This window comes from Saccoglossus kowalevskii, chromosome 2 (assembly GCF_978046115.1).
Source record: "Saccoglossus kowalevskii chromosome 2, keSacKowa6.1, whole genome shotgun sequence".
In the NCBI taxonomy this organism is placed as follows: domain Eukaryota; kingdom Metazoa; phylum Hemichordata; class Enteropneusta; family Harrimaniidae; genus Saccoglossus; species Saccoglossus kowalevskii.
The window spans coordinates 43,821,195-43,844,209 of record NC_140642.1 but is presented as its reverse complement, the minus strand read 5'-3'; the positions used below and the strand labels follow the sequence as shown (position 1 = coordinate 43,844,209).

Genomic DNA, 23,015 nt, shown 5'->3' with positions numbered 1-23,015 from the left:
CATAGATGACAAAAATATTCCCAAAAAATTAAAGTTTATGTGATGTGTTGTCGTGAAACAAATCTGAGATAGGACCATCCCAGGTACATGTAGTAGTGCTATGAATAGCAAGACAATCCAGTCACTTGAATGAAAAAAAGTTGATGGACACCGATAGGTGTGGTCAATCCATGAGCTCATCTTCGGTCGATCATTTTTGATGACAGCCAAGCATAAAAAAAAATTGAATGTAAAACTTGAAACTAAAAGTTCTGTGCAATATGTAAACCCTTGCGTATATTACAAATGTGACATTATTTAAAGTCACTTGTGCGGCTTCAGGAATCAATGTATTATAAAAAAACAAAACCACTATGTATGGTCTTCAATACACATGTCGTGTTGAGGATCTTGTGTTGTATTTTTTCTTTGGTGCATGTGTGTTAATTGAAGTTGTGCAATCAGTCTGTGTGTCAGTCTCCATGGTCGCGTAATTAGTCTGTGTGTCAGTCTCCAAGGTCGCGTAATCGGTCTGTGTGTCAGTCTCCAAAGTTGTGCAATCAGTCTGTGTGTCAGTCTCCAAAGTCGTATAATCAGTCTGTGTGTCAGTCTCCAAAGTTGTGCAATCAGTCTGTGTGTCAGTCTCCAAAGTTGTATAATTAGTCTGTGTGTCAGTCTCCAAGGTCGCGTAATCGGTCTGTGTGTCAGTCTCCAAAGTTGTATAATCAGTCTGTGTGTCAGTCTCCAAAGTCATGTAATCAGTCTGTGTGTCAGTCTCCAAAGTCATGTAATCAGTCTGTGTGTCAGTCTCCAAAGTCATGTAATCAGTCTGTGTGTCAGTCTCCAAAGTTGTGCAATCAGTCTGTGTGTCAGTCTCCATGGTCGCGTAATCAGTCTGTGTGTCAGTCTCCAAAGTCGTGTAATCAGTCTGTGTGTCAGTCTCCAAAGTCGTGTAATTAGTCTGTGTGTCTTCAGGCATACATGGCACTTCTCTGACACTTGTACACATGTGGCTGACTGATGTCATTATATCGTCATTTGTTATCTGGTTTAAAGTATTGTGAATACTGATGTTTGAACAGTGTGTTATCTGCGTTTCCTCAAGTCGGGAATCAATACAATCTTTTATTGATGTTAATAACTTTGTACATAATGATCCATTCATAGCTGATCTAAGTGCTAATGGAAACATAGAAAATGCCTTGGTAAGAAAATCCCTGTGCTGACAATATGATTCCAATATAAATCCTTGCTTCATACATTCGTTAACAAAAATGTTTGAAAGTTCAGCAGGATTGTAATCTGGAAAATACCAAGGTGTACGAAATCTTCTTCTTAATCCAGGATTGGAGTTAAGAAAAATTTCCATTTGCTGAGTGTAACCACTCAAAATTATGATTGGAAATGACCCACTATATGTCGGGATATCATTATTCATGTATTTCATTAGGGTATTTATGGCATCTACCCCAAAATCATTGACACTTCTAGCCTTGAAAAGTGTGTAGGCTTCATCTATAAACAGTATACCACCTTTGGCACTGTGGATAACCTTGTTTGTTTTTTCCTCTGATTGCCCAATATGCGCCCCTACCAAGTCGTCTCTCTGGACTTCAATGGTTATGTTCTTATCAATTATTCCGGCTAAGTTGAGGCAACCTATTAACAAATACATAACTCCATGTCAAAGATTACAGAGTTAATGAGTATTGAAATTGCTAAAGTGAATTAGACACAGTTCTGAAATTTAGGAAAAAATGAAAAGACATTTGCATTGGTAAATAAATTAAAAAAAATTGATTGAAAACTACGTATGAATTTTGAAACAAACATTTAAAAAAAAAGTCATTAGGCCTCAAGACAAAATGTTGTTAAACTTTTCACCACTAGAATTTCTTGCCTAAATATTTCTGCACTTTTTTTTAAATTTCTTCTGGAAATGAACCCTTATTTTAGAGCCAACTGACAATATTTGGCTATTTTTGTCACAATCTTTTAAAGGAAAGTGCAGACTATAAACGGGACTATTTTATAAATTTGTGATGAAAAAAGGAAACTGGAGGTGAAAAGGTTAACCCACAAAAATGTACATGTAGTTTAGTTCTGCCTATTAAAAAACATATCAACTTCATCAAACAAATTGTTCACAACTTAATATTATGTACACCGCAAACACCAAAGCAATGTTATTCACTAGATTTTATTGTGGATCATACTTCAAAAAAATTCATGGAAAAGTCATGTCATGAAAAAGATCTTTTTCTTATGTGAAAAGTGATGTCCTTTTGACTATAATAAAAATTGTTTTTAGGTTCATTAAATTGCAATAGCCGTTATAAAGTTAACTGAAAACAATTTAAGCTCAATTTAAAAAAAAAAAAAAATCTTGGAGTGTCATTGAACCTTTAGTTCTGTGTTATAAACAGCGCCATCAATGACCAAATATTGAAATCATTCATGTTTATTGCAAGATCTTATATACTTTCTCGAAAACAAATAAAAAAAATATTTATTTTAGGATTTTAGTACAAATAGAATGACTGAAGCACATTTCATCTGTTACATCATTCATCATTCTGTTAGCAGTTAGCATATTTATAGTGTAAGCTAGTTTGCCTCTAATACATTTTTCAATTAAATTAGTTGAATGTTGAAATTGTTTCTATCTTGAGAAACAAATAATTAACATGGTAACATGGTTTTATTTGTTGCCACTGAAAATATGTCATGTTTTATGGCTTAATTTTATTTTGCAACTAAGTTAGCCAAAATTGCAATTATAAATGAATTAATTGATGAAAAGTCATATTTACCTGCCAACTTTCTTGCTACTGTGGTCTTACATGTGCCAGGGCCACCCAAAAACAAAAAGTTCATAGGTTCCTCCCTTGGATTACCACCAACAGCCTTTCGTAACAGATTTAAAGAATGTCTTCTTATTATTGACTTTATGGATCTCTTTATTGATTCCAACCCAATAATATCCTTCAATGTTTCATCAACTGCATCAAAAACTTCTTGAGTTTTCACTGTGTAAAATATAATTAATTGTGATGCACATAGTTTAAGACAATTTGATTTGTTATTGTTCTCTATTGTTTTGTCATACATGATAATAGCAAATTGATCTATTAAAGCATTCATGAGACACAAATGCCCAAAATTGTTGCCTGTTTTGGCAAAAATTCAAGATTCAAATTCAAGGTGGAAAATCTGATCCGAATTGTTAGTTTGCTGTCTGAAGAAGACAAACATGGCAAATTTCAAAATAATTGGATTAATGTGGCATATAAAAAATATTTCTTGTTTAGAAGAAATCAAAGATGGCTCCCAAACTATGTGACCAATCACACAGACCTTTATAAAAAGCATTATACATAGATGCGAAAAAAACTACCGGTACCGGTAATCTCAGATCAATGTGTTCCAAGTGTTTTTTGTCATCTTTCCAGGAAAAAAACAAAACTGAAAGGGTTACATGACTAACTAATGTTTGTTTGATGTTGCCATGGCAACAACTGGCCAGGGATTTTTTTTTCAGATTTTACCACTAAACTAAAGGGAGAGTATGAAAGAACTAACCAAGTCAACAAAATCGGCCCTGGCAAAAAAATAATGTGTACTGGTGAAAATTCACACTATTTTCTCAGAAGAATAATTACGTGAAGACACTGGAAATCACACACACTGACAGACAAAAGTGACTTCAAGGGCAATCCTAGCAGAGTTGATTACCAATAATGATACCACTAAAAATTCAAAATGCCTTGACCCTCAGAACGGGTTCAAAATAACCACTTCCTGTATAACTTCACTCCAAAATAGCTACCAAACCAGTTAAAAATTTGAAAGTTAGGTGCACCAGTACTCATAGTCCTCAATGTGCTTGAGAAGGTTCAAAGTTAATGCACAATAGTGTTCAAGTTCTAGGGTTACAAAAAACTGTGGAAGAAGAAAAATAATTGTGTTCAAACAGACACTAATAAACTGAACCGCCCTTTCTAGATCTCAACCAACATACATCTAACTGATTAGAACTAGTTTTCAAGGCTACTCCTCTTCATTATGTCATGACAATTTGGGCTATCACTGAAAAACAATTTACAACATGCTGTTTTCATGGCAACCATATTTCTCTCTATAACAAATTTGGTGAATTGGTTCACAATCTCTCCTGAGAATCAATAACTCTTTGAGTAATCCTGCTTGCATACTTTTTTTATTACTAAATTATTAAATGAGAAAGATTATACACTTACAACCAGTTCGTGATATCCATGACTCAGATGCTACTTTCAACTTCAACCTACCGGTAAATAGAATTTTTTTATTTGGATTTCTAATAATTGATGATAATGATTAATCAAGAAGTATTATCATCAGTTATATAACATTGTCACAAAGTGAACCATGCTCACAATTAGTACCAATGTGAAGTATTGAAATTGGTGAGGGCTAGAAAATGCAATATTGAAAATGAAGTCGAAGATGACAGACATTAATAAATTAACCATCTTAATAAGTGTACCTCACCTTTCTAAGGCAATTTTCAATGCCTCAAGATCGACAACTGGTTCAGCATTGAATACATTATTCAAAGCATAAAATGCAGCTAGTGTTTTAAGTTAAGGTTAAAGACATTCTTAATGAGACATAATTGTAAATTTGAACTATGGTTGACCTTGGCATGACCTTAAGGGTAATATTTTGGTCTGTTAAATACACTGAGAATCAGAATGAATAAATTGTGATAGTAATAATCCTTGTAAGAACGTTGCAAAGAGGCTGCAATTATGATCACAGTCCTGTGTGATTCGTACTAACAAAACTGTATATAAATCTCTAGTAATGTCACCAGTATACTTAACAGCCTATAGAGATAATATTTATAATAGCTGCAGGGCGGTGAGGGTACATGAATTTCATTGTTGTTGGTATCTATGCCATTTAGATATTATTGGGATAAATTTGAACACAAGATGCTCTGGGCTTAATGCCCAAGATAAAAAGGATATCTATTGAATCATTACGATTGCCACCTTGGAGATACTTCCACAGCTCACCTGTCATTGTGAAAACACTTATTTTTGAATCATCATACATAATCCTAGAAAAACATCCAAAACAAAAATTTATTAATTATTTACTTCATGTATTAATACATGCATATAACATCAAGGGCTGATATCTCTCTGCTATAGTGTGGAAGATCTCACACTAGGACATTGATATCACATTTACAGTACCCTATGAGCCAATTAATGCACAAATATATCATAGAATGTTAAATTTCAATATTAATTATGCAGGCAGCAAAATAATTATCACAATCTTCAACTTTAAGTTCTCATTTTATATGTTGCTCTTGCTAAACATTCAAGAGCTATTAACTGACACTGATGATTCTGATTAGATTTTCTTTCACAATGTATTCAATGATCTTTACTGCATAATTTTAAAAATAGTCAATTCAAAAAGTCTGTTAAATATTTATTATAATTTTGTATTTATTTGATGATTGTTATTTGTTACACACAAATGTTAATTTTACAGGCAAATGTATTATTCATAGACATGGGGGTACCCAGAGGTTTCCCTGGTTGTTGAAATAAAAGAAAATATATAATAATAACAGATCCCCATGATGAAACACTCTGCTGAATTAACTCATCAAAACAATTTCAATACTTAAATGTCAGCTTTCGGACATTGTATCCTGTTTGTTACAAGAAACATTATTTACATACTATTTCATTGTAATTATTGATCAAAAGTGTTATATAGCAAAACCAGATACAAATTAATTATTACATACCATTCTGACATATTTCTTTTTGTTAATACAAAATAATGGTTCCTTATTTCTGAATGAACAACTGCAGCAACTAAATGCAAATTAGTTGTTGAATAGTGTGCCATGAAGTTCATAAGACTTTCCAAATCTTCACATGGTAGCTCTTGTGGTACACATACAGAGCTGTTATTCTAGATTAATGAAAAATTGTATAATATTAAAATAAGGTCATAAAATCCTGCAGAGACCTAATTCACTTCTGTCACTACTTTTAATTTAGTTTCCACCATGTCAGGACAGCCTGTTTTGTTTTACAGATATAACCATTACGAGTACTGTCTATATACATCATTAACAAACGTTTTCTCATGTTTTTTTTCCCAGAACATGTATCTAGTTTAATTGAAACATGACAAGTGGGATGATATGTCAGAAGAACAGACATTTCACACACACCAACATACTCATACAAAGAGTAAAAGGGAATACAAACTATCTGATAAGCACATTGTGGTAACGAATTCAGCTAATGCATAAATAAATCAAAGACAGCTTAGAAAGTCCTCATGTGTGCTGAGAGTATTGGAGACACATTAAAAAATTAATTCAAAATTACTTGTACTTAAAAAATTGAAGCTGAAAACTAATTATGCAAATCAGGTAATTAATAAGAACAGACTTGCCGGTCACTGGTAGCATAGTGGTTGTTGCACCAGACTCATGATCGGTAGACCCAAGATCAAATCCTAACTTAGGCTGAACATCAAAAGGGTCGACCCCTACCCTGGGTGAGTGTGCCACAGACTCAATGGGCAAGTCAATTCCACTGGCCGCGATTCATTCACTAACGAATGCGACTTTGGGGGAACCTTGGTTAAGGTCCGCAGGTGCTTGTGTTCGACCGTGCCTGGTTGACACCAGGATAGCGCATTACAAATTGCCATTTGACAGAGAAATGGCCACACAGCCCTGTCATGTAGTCCCAAACATGAATATGACTTCTGTGGCAAAATGCACTAAATATGTGTCGTCACTAGCACTTGCAATGTGCACATACAGAAAAAAAGTCAGGAGAGACAACAGTGACACTCAATGTCCGGAACTGTCGCCTGGCACCAAAAAAATATTTAAAAAAAAAAAGAACAGACTTGAGTGTAAAACTATTAAGGTCTGCAAAATTTAACAGACCACCTATGTACCAAGTTTCATTAAAATATGATTAGAACAAAACAATTATGAATTATTACACTAATTTGAAATTGTCATCAGTACTATTGTTTAATTATGTAAATTAGGTGATTAATATGCATAAATATTTACCACAACTAATTGAGTCTCTGCATATAGTCCTAGATTTATTGAAATCTGATGATTATTACTCAAGGGATCAGTGGAAAAGCTGAAAATTAACTAATTATGCAAATTAGATAATTAATATGTATCTATTAATGAGTATCTATGTACCATGTTTCATTAAAATGTGATGATAAGTACTTGAGATATCTGTGGAGAAGTCATAAATTGATAATCATTATGCAAATTAGGTAATTAATATGCACATTAATATGATCTTTACCCAAAGTATTCAAATCTGCACATTAGTTCAGAGCATCTAGGTACCAAATCCCATTAAAATACAATGAGTGGTGCTTTAGATATGAGTTAAACAGACGGACAAACACACACATACATGTCACACTAACTGCAAAGACTGTGTGCTTCGCACATGGGAGTCAAAAATTGATGATATTCCAGAATTGCATGTATAACAAGCAGCCTCGTGGCTGAAATAGCTCCACTGTTAGCAATGCACATTTCAGTTAAAGCATTGAAGGATATCTTTAGAAAATGAACAAATCTGAAAGAAGTTTATCGGAGTACCTACATGTATAACATCAAAGCAATCAGACTTGTGGTTTTTAACAAGAATTCAAAAATATCAATTTTTAACAAAAATATTCATCAAAATTAGAGAATTAAAGATATCATGAAATGAACAAATCAAAGGTACATATACACCAAGTATCAAAGCAATATAAAAATGTAACTTTCAAAAAGAAGTCGAAAAATTTAAAAAGTTGACGACGTATAATCGCTCATATGATAAGCTCCACTTGATAAAATTGAGCAAAGCTAATAAAATTGACTTTTTGATTGTTTAAATTATCCTCTCTATCCAATAACATATCTAATTTTTTGGGATGTGTGTGCCTTTGTTTTTATACCTCAAGATCAATCATTCACAAGACACCTTCTAATATTGATCAAAATATTCATAATGCCAATATAGTTAATCAATATAGTTGTAATGAACTGAGTATCATAAATATCAATATTACCTTTCCAGAAGTTACTTGACGTTCAATTATAACACAAAATAACCAAGGACATTCAGTCCAAAAATCAACATGTTGCATCAATGAATCTGAAATAAATATAATATGCTTTAATTAATTAATTAATTAATTATTAAAATTAAAATCATCATCAATAAGTACAATTTAAAGAGTCTGATTAAAATAAATTTAAGATTAAAGCCAATGTAAACAAGCTGCCTGTCAGATAATATGGTACAAATGTACAAGTGAACAGACAGAGCATCTAGGCATCCAGTTCATCCAAAAACCATCATGTGGTTCTTGACGTTTCTGTGGAACAGACACACATACAGACACACTATATACATAACTGCAATGACTCATAATGTGTGCTTCTTCATGAGAGTCAAATATGACAATGACACAAATGGGGACAATGGGAGTGAGATATATCTAGTAATTATTGGAAAATAAATAGCCTCAATTATGTAATCAACAGATACCTTCGGACACTGCAACAGAATTCTTCTTAAAATCTTCTTGTACATGATTTGCCATATCAGAAAATGTATAAAATTTTCTCTTTGTCAAAACAGCATTAAGCAAACTAGGTAGTGATGGAAGCATTCCTTCAAATACAAATGGAATATGGCAAGAAAACCAGGGTGGTGATTTAGGTTAAGGATTATATATTGCAAGCTAATTCAGCATTAATATATTATGCATGTGATAGTGTAATGCATGTGATTTTACCTGTGTAACAACCTTAAAAGTTCCCCAACCCGACATAATGATTGTTAACACACACTCTAAAATAAGATTGATTTATTAACAGCTATATCAACCATTGTCCATGGCATAACTTTATAGGGTAATAATAATGTTACATTTGAACAATAGCTCAGCAGTTATAATGCATAATTTGAATATAGCTAAAAATTTATTCTATGAAAACAAATACTAAATTAAAGCTGCAAGCAGCATTGGTGGGGTCCAAGCAGAATTATCAGAAAAGTTATCTGCAGATACTCATTGAATGGCGTGTTGATACCAATATAATAGCACAGGATTCATCTTCCTAACTGCAACAGTGCTTGAGGCTTAACAGAAGCCCCAACCCCATGGGCGCCCAGCCACAGAACTAACCATGTGCCATTCAGTTGGGAAAATGTATCTATGATCAGACATGTTATATAAAAAATCAGCATTGAAGTATCAATGAGAAAGAAATGCCTAAACTGTTGGTAATTTTTGTTAATAATACAAAATGGTGGCCAAACCAATTGACCAATCAGTTTTTGGGGCTCAAAATTGAAAGAGCTAGGCATGTAGATGGATTATGCCAAATTTCATGTCAATCGGTCTGCAACTTTATGATAAGAAGTTTTTCAAAGGATTTAGCCTCGTTTTTAAAAAAAAAAAATAGCGACAAAAGTCATGTGACCTCTTATGTTCTTGAATCTCATTGAAGATGGGCATGGGTTACAGAAGCAACACAACAATTTGGACTTCTAGACCGCCAGAAAGTGGTCAAAATGGCCGTTTTCGGTTTTAACTAATTCCAAGACGGTGGGCAAACCACGTCACTGATCGAAAATATAATGTGTTTCTCATATGCAGCTAGGTTTGTTTATAGTAATATAGTTGAAACATCAACATGTCAGAAGTATGGATCCAGAAGCTGATGCTTGAATAAGATGATTTTTTATCATTAAAATGGTTGACATTTAGTCATCTTTTATCTGATCATCAAATGAGTACTTTTTCATACTGAGAGATATTGCCCTGCATTAATTGAAACAAAATGGCCACTGGTCGGCCATTTTGAATACATCTGTATATCTATGACCAGATGCATAATGAATATATAAAATTTTGACATAATAGCAAAAGCAGGTCTGAGATATGGCACTAGAACCACATTCATTAAATATAAATGGTTGCCAGTCAGTCATTTTGAATCTGATTGTGAAAAAATTGATGTGCATTAGTATAATAATGCATAATATGTATGTTGTATGTGTGAAGTTTGAATGTAATTGGCCTAGGCATATCTAAGATATAGATCTGAATGCACACATGCACAGAGGTTCATCCATACATTGTGTAAGTCCCTGTTTTCAAACTGCATCTGAACGTGGACTAATAAGTACTCTCTACACACAGAGCAGAAAGGATATATTGATTCATATGTTCAATTACACCATCTTCAGAACCTGGACATAACCACAACCTGCTTCTTTTACCAACAAACACAGTATGAATCACCTCTTTAATAACCTGTAAAATAGATACATTTTATGTTATAATTTAATTGTTTAGTGACTAATTGTTAATTAATACATAAATACATACTGAAGGCACTAAAGTGTAGGTTAGCAATTGAAAAATAACACAACACTTATATGGGATTGTTATCTATTAGAAATGGGATAATTATAATGGTTAATAAATCATCCCCAAATCTTGCAAACATGTATTAAAGAATGCAATCTAGATAATTATATACAACATTTGTGAAACAACTCATTTACACATATGCTATGCTATAAAATATCAACCACACATAATAATAACATACCTCACTTTCTCTACTCATGACATCAAGAAGTCTACCAAAAACTTCATCAAAATCCTGATTATCATTAACATTCAATTTGTCTAACAAAGAATCCAATGCATATTTAAAACAGGTACTATCCATTTCCCCTCTGAGTGACATGACCTAAAATACATATTAATTCATAAGTAAATCATGAGCAGATCCATTACAGCATCTTTGTAGGTAGTAATTATTATACATGTAGATCAATTGTATAAAAAGGAAAGTACATGCAGCTGGCATATAAAATGTTTCAAAAAAGTTTATATAGATCATGGAGGTAGATCTACTATGTTGATTAAAATTGACTACAAATTTGTGATTACTATTATAATAGCTCCTTGAGTTGCACTAAGTAATCTGACTCACAGTATTGAAGTATATAATACTAACAGAAATATAAAAACAAAAACAAAAAATAATTACATTGCATAGTCCCTGTTAGTTATCAATAATATAAATTAAAAAAACTTTGATAATCGTTTCTCAAGATGTCAGTGGGATAGACTAACTAACACTAAAGACTCCCATAGTTTGCCTCACACACAAGAGTCAAAAATCAATGTTTTCCTCCAGCTCCAATGGCAGAATTATGATCACAAAATAACACTCACCTCAATCAGTGATGAAATGACTGGTTTAGTATCCAAATCACTTGTATCGCAAATGATGTTCATGAAGTTTGGTATACACTGCAGAATTGTTATGACTGTGTTTAACGTACAGTTGTTATTTATATTTAGCATACCTATAGTGTGATATGTATATAATTTATAAAATGGTTAGACAGGGAACATTTAATGCAATCATAACTGTAATCATACTGAAAAAACATGATATCTAACCATCATGCCAATATTACCGGCAATAAAAGTTAACTGATGTCAAAAACTTAAGTGCTAACATGAAATAAAAAAAAAATATACATACCATATTTTGGCAACAACTCATCAGATATACAAATATCTCTAAATGTTTGTTGGTGTGTTGGAAAATGTGCAGTAACACTGGCGAAGCTTATTATTTCTTTTGGTTTCACAGATGTACCACTCACTCCTGCCTCATTTGTATTTGTGTCAGAATCAGTATCAATTACAGTTTCTGTTAGTTCACAAGTAACAGTTGTTCTAGTACCGGTACATCCATTTTCAATATCATCATTGTCATCAACACCATCATTGTCATCAATTCCATCAACTCCATCATTGTCATCAACTCCATCATTGTCATCAACTCCATCATTATCATCAACACTATCATTGTTAATGAAATCATTTAATATCACTGAAGGGGGGATTGGTGATGTTAACATTATATACACAGTTTTACATGAAGATTTGATTGACCATACCCCCTGTGCACTGTACGTGAATATGTTGGAACTTATACGCTTGGAGACAATACGGTCACCTCTTTGCTTGTAGTCTACATAAATAAATTTATCTGTATAACCAAGCTGATCAAGCAAAACATCAGAAATTTCTTGAGTAACTTTGATTTCATCCCATGATTGCTCAAAACAAAAATCAGCTGACAAAACAGGTCTTCCTGACCATGAGGATTTATTCTTATTCAAAACTTCTCTTATAAGAGGTAACACACTTATTTTTAAGTTTAGTTATTTCCTTTTCTTAGTGGGTCCAACATTCCCTTGAAAACTTCTCCGACATGCCCTTCTACTTGATGATACTGTTGGTGCCACTTGCCTACTGAAGACATTCTGTACTGCACGCTGTATATCTGGGCTTCTTAAATTCTGTATGACAGTTTCCTGACTAGCCATTTCTAGAATGAGACACATCAATGAATTAATGAACATACATAATTTACCTAAGCTACAGTCATTTGCACACCTCTTGAAACAGCTGACTCTTTATGCAAGTTGTTTGATAAGATGATGATGAGCATATTTTTAAACTTAACTTTTTCTATTTAGTCATCCATGCAGAATCTTGAGTTCATGGGCATGTCCCATGGTTGCCATGTTACAAGTTTGCAACAGAAAGGAGGTTGATTTTAAACTAGGTGTCTGTGAGCTTGTTTGTATCAGTTTTTGAATATAAGTTAAATATAACATGCTTGTATGTTGTTCCAAAAAATATATAAAGGCATGGTACAGACACCATCATCGTTCCCCGTGGACAGAAAATTATGCAGACACGATCTGGATTAACAGTAATCTGGTGGCGGCAACGCACATACATCAAAGCGAGTAAACACCGTGCAGCGTCCATCTCTCATGGACTAACTATGCCTACTTTAGGTAATTTTTTTATTATCCAAGAAACGTCCCTAGCCCGGGACATAGCGAAACACACAAATGCTTAGAAATATAATCTTGGGCGAGTTGGTTTGATGCGAGTTGGCATTGGTGCGAGTTAGCATTGGTGCGAGTTGGTCTGGTGCGAGTTGGTTTTGGTGCGAGCTGGATCGAAATCTGCATGGTTTGTTTAACTCTCGGTCAACTGTGTGCCACGCTTGTTTGACAATATCGCCGATTGTCATCATTGTAGACCCAATTATTTTCATGCCATGAGCTGAAATCGCGAGTATGTATCTGTCCCATCAAAAGCTATATGACAATTGTAATCATTAAAGAACTGGAAATTCATTAAAAACTTACTTTGTTTGTCAAACAGGCAGTATACAATTCGGCCACAATCCAAAAACATGCGCCAAACGACACAGGAAAACATATAACAGCGCCCTCGTACGTTCGTTCTGGTGCGATTGCCGTCCCGGAAGTAAGAATATCATATCCTCGGGGGCGGAGCTACGTCACAAGACGTTCCACGTTGCTAAGACGCACACCACTGTACATGCATTTCTATGGGCTCTTTTCGCGCTGCTGTGGAATGCCGGTCGAGCCGGTGAAAATTCGAGAAAACAACACAAACTCAACTTTGAAGTAATCCTGAACAACTAAATTTAGATATGTTACACACGTAGGGCTAATCGTGTTATACTGTTCAGGGGAGTCTCAACCATCATCCAAAAGTATCGTTTTCTGCGAGTTTTTGGCCTTTGTTTTAACCGCCAGGGTTGCCAAGCGGTGAAAATGCCCGGATGTCCGCCCCCGAGGATAGTCTAGTTGACTGGTTCCCGCCTCAAGTGTCATAGCGTACCAAGCCACAAGAGGCCGGTAACTAGTAACGAATGCGGCATTCTGATTGGTCCATCACTTTCTCGTTGCTTGTTCACCTTACGTCAGCGCTTACGCTCGTGGCCGTTCAGGGGTTTCCTTTTACTTTCGAAAGTTGGGCGAATAAAAAAACTGTTTCTTTTGCTATAAGTGTGCACAGAAATAGCGAGGAATGTCAGAAACATCTCAAATATGTAAGTCTAAGCAGGCAGGATGTATGAGCATGGCTTCATTGTAGTATTACAGACACGTTATTACGCAGAACGTAACTTGGAATGTTTTCAATTTACGTCACTCAGTCACGTGCCTTCCGGCCTGAAAACCGAACAATACGGCGTCCTACCTGCCATTCGCAAAGGACGCCGGGAATAAGCGAAATAGTCTAGTCACAGTCCCTCTGTCAGGAACAGTGGCCTAGTATATACATGCATACGTATTCAATACAGTTTGATCTACCCGATTGCTTAAAACCGTACTCACACTGCACAGATCACACAGTGCAATTAAATAAAAAGGAAAACTGTAATGACCATAAGCAATCTACGAGTAGTCTCAATATAGTAGGACGGGTAGGAGCACAGTCACTTGTAGCCCTGCGTACAGTGCTGTGTGTACGGGGACGCGTTCGGTTGATCATGGAGGTAGAAAAGAGATCTCTTTTCTACCTCCATGGGTTGATAGATGTCCCCACCACAGCCCTGCGAACTTCCATAGACAAAGTCTGGAACTTTGAAAAATGTAACTTTTTTAATGAAATAATATGCCCAGGTACCAAAAATGATGATCGATTACCAGATATATCCAGAACTCCCAGTTCAATTGTGGATGAAATGGCTACTTTGCCCTAAAAACAAACGCATTCTCTCGCGTGAATGAAATTAAAAATGGCGGCGTTTAGTGGATAATTCCTCCGGTACCTACGCGTTTACAATTTGTCCGTCTTCACTAGTCGTTTGTTTAAAGACATTTCAGTTTCAGATAACTTTATAATGGTTGTTACGGATAACTATCGTCATTTCAACCGATTTCGGCTGGGAAACTACTTATTTTTAACTTACGCACCAATTACTAGTACGGTGCGCTCCCGGACTTTGTCTATGGAGGTACGCAGGGCTGTGGTGGGGACATCTATCAACCGAACGCGTCCCCGTACACACAGCACTGTACGCAGGGCTAAGTCACTTGTTATCTATAACAATTATTTTATCAACAATCGGAGGTCCGTACCTCCTCCACGACACATATAAATAGTCTATTTATATACGAACGGACTTCCGAGTGTTAATAAAAGACTTGTTATAGATAACAAGTGTCTGTGGATGGGAGTGACCTCTTCGGTATAAAGGCTGAGTCCGGGGGCTGAGTGTAAACTGGTAGTACATTTGGCAACATTGCAAACTTCTGACCAATCGCAGGTCCACTCTTGTTATCGGCAAACACAGGAAGTCGCAGTTATGAGCACATCATACGCCCCCGTTATTTTCAATGGCAATGTCAACAAAACAACAACGCAAGCTAATGTATATAATTCTTTATTAATAATAATAAATCAATAATTCATTTCAGCTGTTTGAAAAAACTGTAGTTGTTGCAATATCTTTCAATTTCGAAACCAGAATACATCTGGACATGGACATTTATAAATATTTATGAAACATTTATCATTAGGTGAAGGTCCTTGCGTCTCACGGGAAGATGTTTTCATTGGTCGTAGAAACCATTTGGAGACGCCCATTACCTATGAATTTGTCATTGACCGATTTACTTTCAAATTATTTAAAACGCTCGCTTGAAATTACAGGATAAAAGATACTAAAAGCAAAAGTTGAAAAGAAATTATTTTTTGTTTTTATTCTTCCTAATGGTCACGTGCAGCACATACGGTAAATTGGGTAGGAGGTGTTCTATGTTCCCAAAGGTGTTTAACTACTTAGTATAACCTTATAATCTACTGTATAATCTATTTAGCGGATGCGAAAAGTCTTGTGAAACACCCTCTAACCTGTGAATTTGGCAGGGAAATATAAGGTAGGTTATATCACAACCCAGACCTCGTGGGGTGACTGAGGTTACCCACAGTAGCATGTCCCAGTTTTGTAACGTCTATTATAAGCCGGTAATTTTGAATTTTGAACAAACTCGCTCGTTTTCCTACACAAAGCAATGACTAACCCGAGTGATTGCAGTTAAATAAAGCATGAACATTTCTTTCTGATTGGCCAGAGCATACATTTTAATGTCCTTTATGTACACATATACATGTGTTCGAGTGTATGAAATTAAAATTAATCTCAAATACGTCTGATATGTATCAGTAGGATTTAAATGCGGGCTAGAACACTGTCTAGAACCATCGCGAATAGTTGCCGGGTAGTAGGATTTTGTATAAATTACGTGAGTGTTACTACGTCGGTGATATCTTCTATTTTCACCGGGGTTGGTGAGGGTCTTAATATCTACCCAGGGATTTAATATGGGTATTTGCACAGCATGGTGTAGGACAGTGCCAAAGAATCAACATATGTTCATATTAATTTTCACCAAGAATTACATAGTGCCCTAAAAATAAAGTATATCTATTCATGACATGCGAAGGTAAAAAACTACCGAAACGTCTAGCTATTTTTAATAGTTATTTAGGACTACGATTACCAAATATTATCTTCAATATATCATACTTATCAGTCCGAGCAGCGTTTATTTATTTATAAACTACTATTACTGTTGATTCGAACGTTTTATTGAATTGTTGAATGAGTAATACATTCAAATTCGTGAAATAATAATTTGTTTAGAACAACCTAACCGGATTACATTAACGGAAGTGTAGCACGTATTGTAAGCATTTGTGACCTCGGTTGTGTCTTGTTTTGAACATTTCAATAATCTATAAAAACAAAGAAACAATAGTACTACATTATCCACTGCATCTATATTTGCATATTACTGATGTAACACAAACAGAAAACCTTTAGTTTTTTGGAAATTTTATCAAATATAATATCTAAAATTATTCCTTTAGCATATTTTTGACAGGCACTTTTAAGTTCCCGGCTGACACCCTTCTGTCAAGTTTAGTCTAAACGGTGTACTTACGCGTATTTGCATGATGCAGCAATTTCCTTTTTTATTTTTTTAAAAATTCTTTCGACATCTCAAATGCCCACTGTACATGTCGAGTTATGTTTACAACCTATTACGCATATACGTGGGTTGTTTGAATTAGTGTAACAGTAAACTAACTTTTCATCCAAAAATATGTTCTGCAAAAATAACGTTCCCATTATATGATAAATTAAACTCTCCTATTTTCATCAAGCTAACCGTTGGGGCTTTTCGAGACGCATAGATGTTATACCTTTCTCACACAATAGTCATACAAACGGCTAGTGGCCTATATATAATCCAGAATTAACCCTTAATCATTTTGCTTACTGACTACACAAACAAATGTTTTTACTTATCCCACAAAACTTACTGGGCATTTTTGTTTCAGTTTCCGTTCTTCTGAATGTTGTTCCGCCCATAGCAGACAACCAACAAAAAGTAGACGATGATAAGTGTCGCATACGACTTATTTACTACTTCCGTGTCACTGAGAATGTTCTAGAACCGTACTGTGTCTGGGTGGAATATTCTAGATTTTTTTTTTAGAAACTGGTTGAATAGGTAATAGAACACTGTAGGAGGCAATATAAGGTAATGGAACATTCTAGAAATTTGTAGTAAGTTCCAGACTCATTATGTATGCTGATGTAATGGTCTATTTATAGACAGTGGGGTATATATAGGGGAGTTGTTCAGCACTGAGTTCAGATCGGAGATCTCGTTGAATTGTATTGGAGTTTAAGTATCTAGTCATTGGAGTAGTGGAGTTTTACCGCGTTATTGTACTTGATGTTTGCAGAGTATAATAATACCAGTACCAGTTGAAACCTCATCTGTTGGCTCCGTGTTCGTATTTTATCATCGCCGTCAGGGAAGTCTTTGTGTTACTGTTGCCATTTTGGTATTTGAACCATCACACCTGTACTATACCAATTACGGTAATATTACGTTGCGTGTGACAATAAGTTCAGCGGGTAATTTCTGCAAATATGTTGCGGGTGCGTGCATTTGCAGACGCGAAGTTAGTGGATAGTGTTTCATGGTTTTCTCCCCGGGGGTTGTCTTTCCATTGTAGTTTAGCTACAAATCGACCGTCTTTCCGGGTTAAATTATGATTTGTATAATGTTGATACGGTTCATCGTGGGTGGGTTAGCTTCGTGAGCTGAAGTCGTTTTGTGTATCCCGATATTTTCCAAATCCCAGTAAGATGTTATGTTCTTGTCTAGCTGTTCATTGGTAGATTTCATCGCTGTGAGATGCAAAGTTTGTATGCGAGTTCTTCGTTGTTTACCAGTGTGTTCTGAAAGTGTGTTCCAATGTTCCAAAAGTAAATAGCAGAGAGGACTCAACTGCTACAGTCCCATTGCCATAGATAATTTTATTATTATTATTATTATTATTATTTTGTTTCCTTCATATTCACCAAAATGTACTTCAATAGTATGTAATATTTTTGCATATTAAAGGTCATCGATGTAAACTAGGCCAGTTAATATGTATGAATAATTATGATGACATACTCATTTCAGAACCCATCTCATAGCTAAGACTGGCATAATGGTCTATCACATTTTTGGTTATTGCGACGTAACGCAAGGTCAAAAATAGGTCAAACTATATATTTTTGATCTCTTCTCGATGAGCAAAAATGTTTTTTTTGGCAAAAAATGGTTTTTAATTTTGGCATCGCCCCTGACGTGAAACCATATAAAGACGTGATTTAGCATAGATGCCTGCTTGTAACAAAAAATGCCGGAAAAAATTGTTTTGAGCACTTCTCTACCTTCTGCTGACTGTCTGTAGCTATTTCTCGGACATGCAGTGACCGATTTATTCCGAACTTAGTAAAAAGTCACAAGTCCGACAATTTTGGCCGGTTATTTTGGACACAAAAATGTGTTACTATAATTGATTGCAACTAGTTCTCTGAAACGACTGGAACAATTTCATTAAAAATGGTTACTATGACACGTTATTGTTTTTTAGTAATAAATCGTTGAATCATATCACTTAAATGTGTTCACAACCGGTTCTTCGAAATGATTGGGTCAATATCAATAAAACTTGTTATGGTGACATTCTAGGTATATGTTTACATGTCTGTATACCGTGACTTGTCCATGGTATATTTTACTTGTCCCACATTTCAGTAAACTTTTCACTTTTATTGGTTACGCAATCATGGAAAACTAAAAAGAGTGTGCACTAATACAATCTGGTAAAATCTGATGTATTGTACGGTGTGTATCTTACAATACAATAACAAACAAAATAATTAAATTAAAAAATAAAATAAAATAAAATAAAATAAAATAAAATAAAATAAAATAAAATAAAATAAAATAAAATAAAATAAAATAAAATAAAATAAAATAAAATAAATACTATTTGAGTATTCAAATTCGCCTGTGGCGGAAATAAGAAAAATAAAAAAAAATTGCAATGTCGAGAATTGACAAGTCTTCAACTATGACATCAAAGACAACCTATGGACTTTAATTAATCAATTGAATAATTGCTATAGAAATTAGGTAATTTAAATTCCCTACTTATAAGATTATCACAGATACGTACCACGTCATTGAAGCTGTTCTTGAAATATTCATGCATAAATACATACAGGGTAACGACAAAGACTTCTTTTGTGTGCTTTGCTTAACAGAGTCAAATGGCCAAGGGTGGGGTTTAAACCTATAGCAACAGTCAAAATCGTAAAACCTCTTACATAAGCTGTTTGGACTTTGATAGAAAATACACAAATTAAGTGATTACTTCATCCGTATAAGCAAATTGTAAAATCTTCAATAGTCTCTTTTGCAATCATGTAAATTAAGTTTGGCCATTAGGTGTCATACAGGAGAATCCATCTGTGCTACCAAAAACCTTATCCTGTTTCTTGTGACACAAGTTTTTCATTGTTTGCCTTGTGTTCACAATTATTAAAACCTTACTGTTGTGGGTATATATCAATGTTAGAATAGGATTTCAATATAGATGACAAGAACAAATATTAAATGAAAAGGATAAAAAGCCATTTATTGAAAAAAACTCATACAGAATATCATTATTGTATTTAAAACAATACTTCAATGTCACATTTTATGAAGCAATAAAACAATCAAAGAAAGCTTAGAAAGAACTCCTGTGTGCTGAGAGTATTGGAGACACATTAAAAATTAATTCAAAATTACTTGTACTTGAGATATTGTTGGAAAAGCTGAAAACTAATTATGCAAATCAGTTAACTATTATGAACAGATTTGAGTGTAAAACTAAATAAGGTCTGTGTAATGTAATATCTATGTACCAAGTTTTATTGAAGGTTCATTGAAATGTGATGCTTACTACTTGAAATATCAAAAGCTAAAAATTAATCAATTATTCAAATTAGGTAATTAATATGAACTGATATTACCCTAAGATGATCAGTGTCCTATGACATTCTATGTACCAAGTTTTGATGAAATGTGATGATAAAAACTTGTGATATCAGTGGAAAAGCCAAAAAATGATTAATCATTATGCAAATTAGGTAATTAATATACATGGGATTTTTACCCAAAACTAATAAAATCTGGGCATTAGTTTAGAACATCTATGTGCCAAGTTTCATCGAAATCCAAAGAGTGGATCTTTAGATATCAGTGAAAAAATCATTGAACAGCTAAAAATCAGCTAATTATCATGCACATATACACATGCAGTTCATACATTTTGACACATGTGCTTATTATATACCTAAAGCCAATAATGGCCATAAAGTAAGCCACATTTTCACCCAGTTTATGTTCAAAAATAATCATCAGTAACAAATCTGAAGTAACAAATATTAAGATTTCTCAATCATTCAACCCAAAGTAGTCTGACTTTTATTTATAGTGTAATTCCATTAATCTGAACTATCTTCAGCATTCATCGTTCTTTTTAGGTCTCAAGATATCTTTTCCTCTACTGCAATGCCTCAATTAAGCTGCTGCAACCATACCATTACTTAAAACAAAAAAAGACACATTATTTTCTTTACACATTGAACATGAAAGTGAGAGCAACTTGGTGCACTTGTACTGTAATTTAATGAAAAGATTTTCAATGCACAAAATATCTGAAAGAGGACTACACAAAGTGCCTACATATTTGCTGTTTAAGTATTTTAAATATTTATAAAATACATGGCGTACTGCCTATCACTGTAGTTTTGTAATCATGTACAATGGAATACTGTTATTTTTCAATTCATGTTTGCCTTAAGCTTAACCAGCATTCAGATGACTTGGTTTTTATTTTATCAACAACTGTTACACTGCTTCACCATACCATGATATACAACTATGGGAAAACATCTATGTACCCTGTATGTCTTGTCAAATTCAAGATTTTACCCTCGCCCTCTATCAGAAGTTGCAGTGTAATTGACAACATAACTGATAAATGTGTTATATCAATATCACAGCTACATGTAATCCACATCAAACACTCTAATGGTTATTTGTACATGTATAAGGAAAGTGCTTGTAATGAAATAAAAAAACTCAACCAGGCCGGTGGACATTATACCATGAAAATACCAACCAGAGGATAAACAACTAAAAGGGTGACAAATACACCAATCATAGCGTTATCATGACTGAATACACATTATACGAGTAATGATTGCAATTTGATATACATAGAACTTGCCTAATGGGTTTGTGCCCCTGAAATGGGTCTTGTTTTTGGGATTTTATGTATTTTGATTTTGCTACTATCCAGGTATAAAAATGTGTTCACACTTTTGAGCACTCAGGGGCACCTCCCCACCCAGCTATAGGGTAACAGGGGCTCACTATGTAAATTAGAAGCTGCACTAAATAAATAATACATTTCACTCAAAAAATAATGAAAAAACATTTGATATACCGGTATGGATATGCACATACCGATAGACCAGTCACAGGTGCTCGGAACGTTTCTTGGATAATAAGAAATGACTTAAAGTAGGGTTGGCATAGTTAATCAGTCGCCGGTACATTCACCTACCACTCATATAATACTAGTAACAGTCGATCGATTGTTTCTACCGATATCATGCTTGAGTTGTGTGAAGCGGATAGAAATCCAATTTTGAAAATCGTGTTATTTTCGGACCATTTCGGTGTCATGGTGTGAACGCTTTCCTACCTTGTGTTATCATATGAGTGGTAGGGGAATGTACCGGCGACTGATTAACTATGCCGACCCTACTTTTGGTCATTTTTTATTATCCAAGAAACGTTCCGAGCGCCTGTGAGACCAGTACGAGTACTTTGTTCTGCCCCATTGTACTAGACGTCCTCAGCAACCATCCACACGAATAAATCACCAGGTCTCTGAGGTATACACAGTGTCGGTAAATTTATAGAGCAGAATGAATAAAACGTTCGTGCTGGACAAGTTCCTTTTTACGTGTACCTTATTGTCGTTATAGAAATCCACAAACGAAAATGGCTACCACTTGAGACGACGCCTCCACAGGCGTGAATAGGTTAATGCACGCGATTTTTTTAACACACACACGAAAAAAAATCTCTCAAATAGCGCCCCCACAGGCGTAAAAAGGTTAACGCACGCGTTTTTTTGCACACACACACGAATAAAAAATCTATTCAAAACAGCGCCCCCACAGGCGTAAATAAGTTAATGCACGCGTTTTTTTCTTTTTACACACACGAAATTTTCATTCGACCTCACACACGCCATTTTTAAAAACACACACGTCATTTTTTAACACACACGTCGTTTTTAACACACACGTCATTTTTAAAAACACACACGTCATTTTTAAACACACACGTCATTTTTAAACACACGTCATTTTTAAAAACACACACGTCATTTTTTTAACACGCACGTCGTTTTTAAACACACGCCATTTTTAAAAACACACACGTCGTTTTTAACACACACGTCATTTTTAAAAACACACACGTCATTTTTAAACACACACGTCATTTTTAAACACACGCCATTTTTTTAAAAACACACACGTCATTTTTTTAACACGCACGTCGTTTTTAAACACACGCCATTTTTAAAAACACACACATCGTTTTTAA

The 23,015-nt window shown here is 34.5% G+C and overlaps 1 protein-coding gene and 1 long non-coding RNA gene across 2 annotated transcripts; both read right to left on the bottom strand.

Annotated features, from left to right (window-relative positions):
• Positions 1–364: 364 nt before the first annotated feature.
• Positions 365–11,370, bottom strand: LOC146749028 (uncharacterized). Its single transcript, XM_085505841.1, has 11 exons — positions 11,308–11,370; positions 10,673–10,816; positions 10,294–10,371; positions 8,595–8,769; positions 8,113–8,198; positions 5,795–5,964; positions 4,995–5,086; positions 4,513–4,594; positions 4,239–4,285; positions 2,793–3,008; positions 365–1,638 (listed from the first exon to the last, which is right to left on the bottom strand). Exons 1-11 carry the CDS (start codon positions 11,368–11,370, stop codon positions 365–367), a joined length of 2,427 nt encoding a protein of 808 aa, XP_085361967.1.
• A 9,339-nt stretch (positions 11,371–20,709) lies between these two features.
• LOC146749027 (uncharacterized) lies at positions 20,710–22,654 on the bottom strand. Its single transcript, XR_014931472.1, has 2 exons — positions 22,372–22,654; positions 20,710–20,934 (listed from the first exon to the last, which is right to left on the bottom strand). It is a non-coding gene; the product is annotated as an uncharacterized LOC146749027 (long non-coding RNA).
• Between the last annotated feature and the right edge of the window lie 361 nt (positions 22,655–23,015).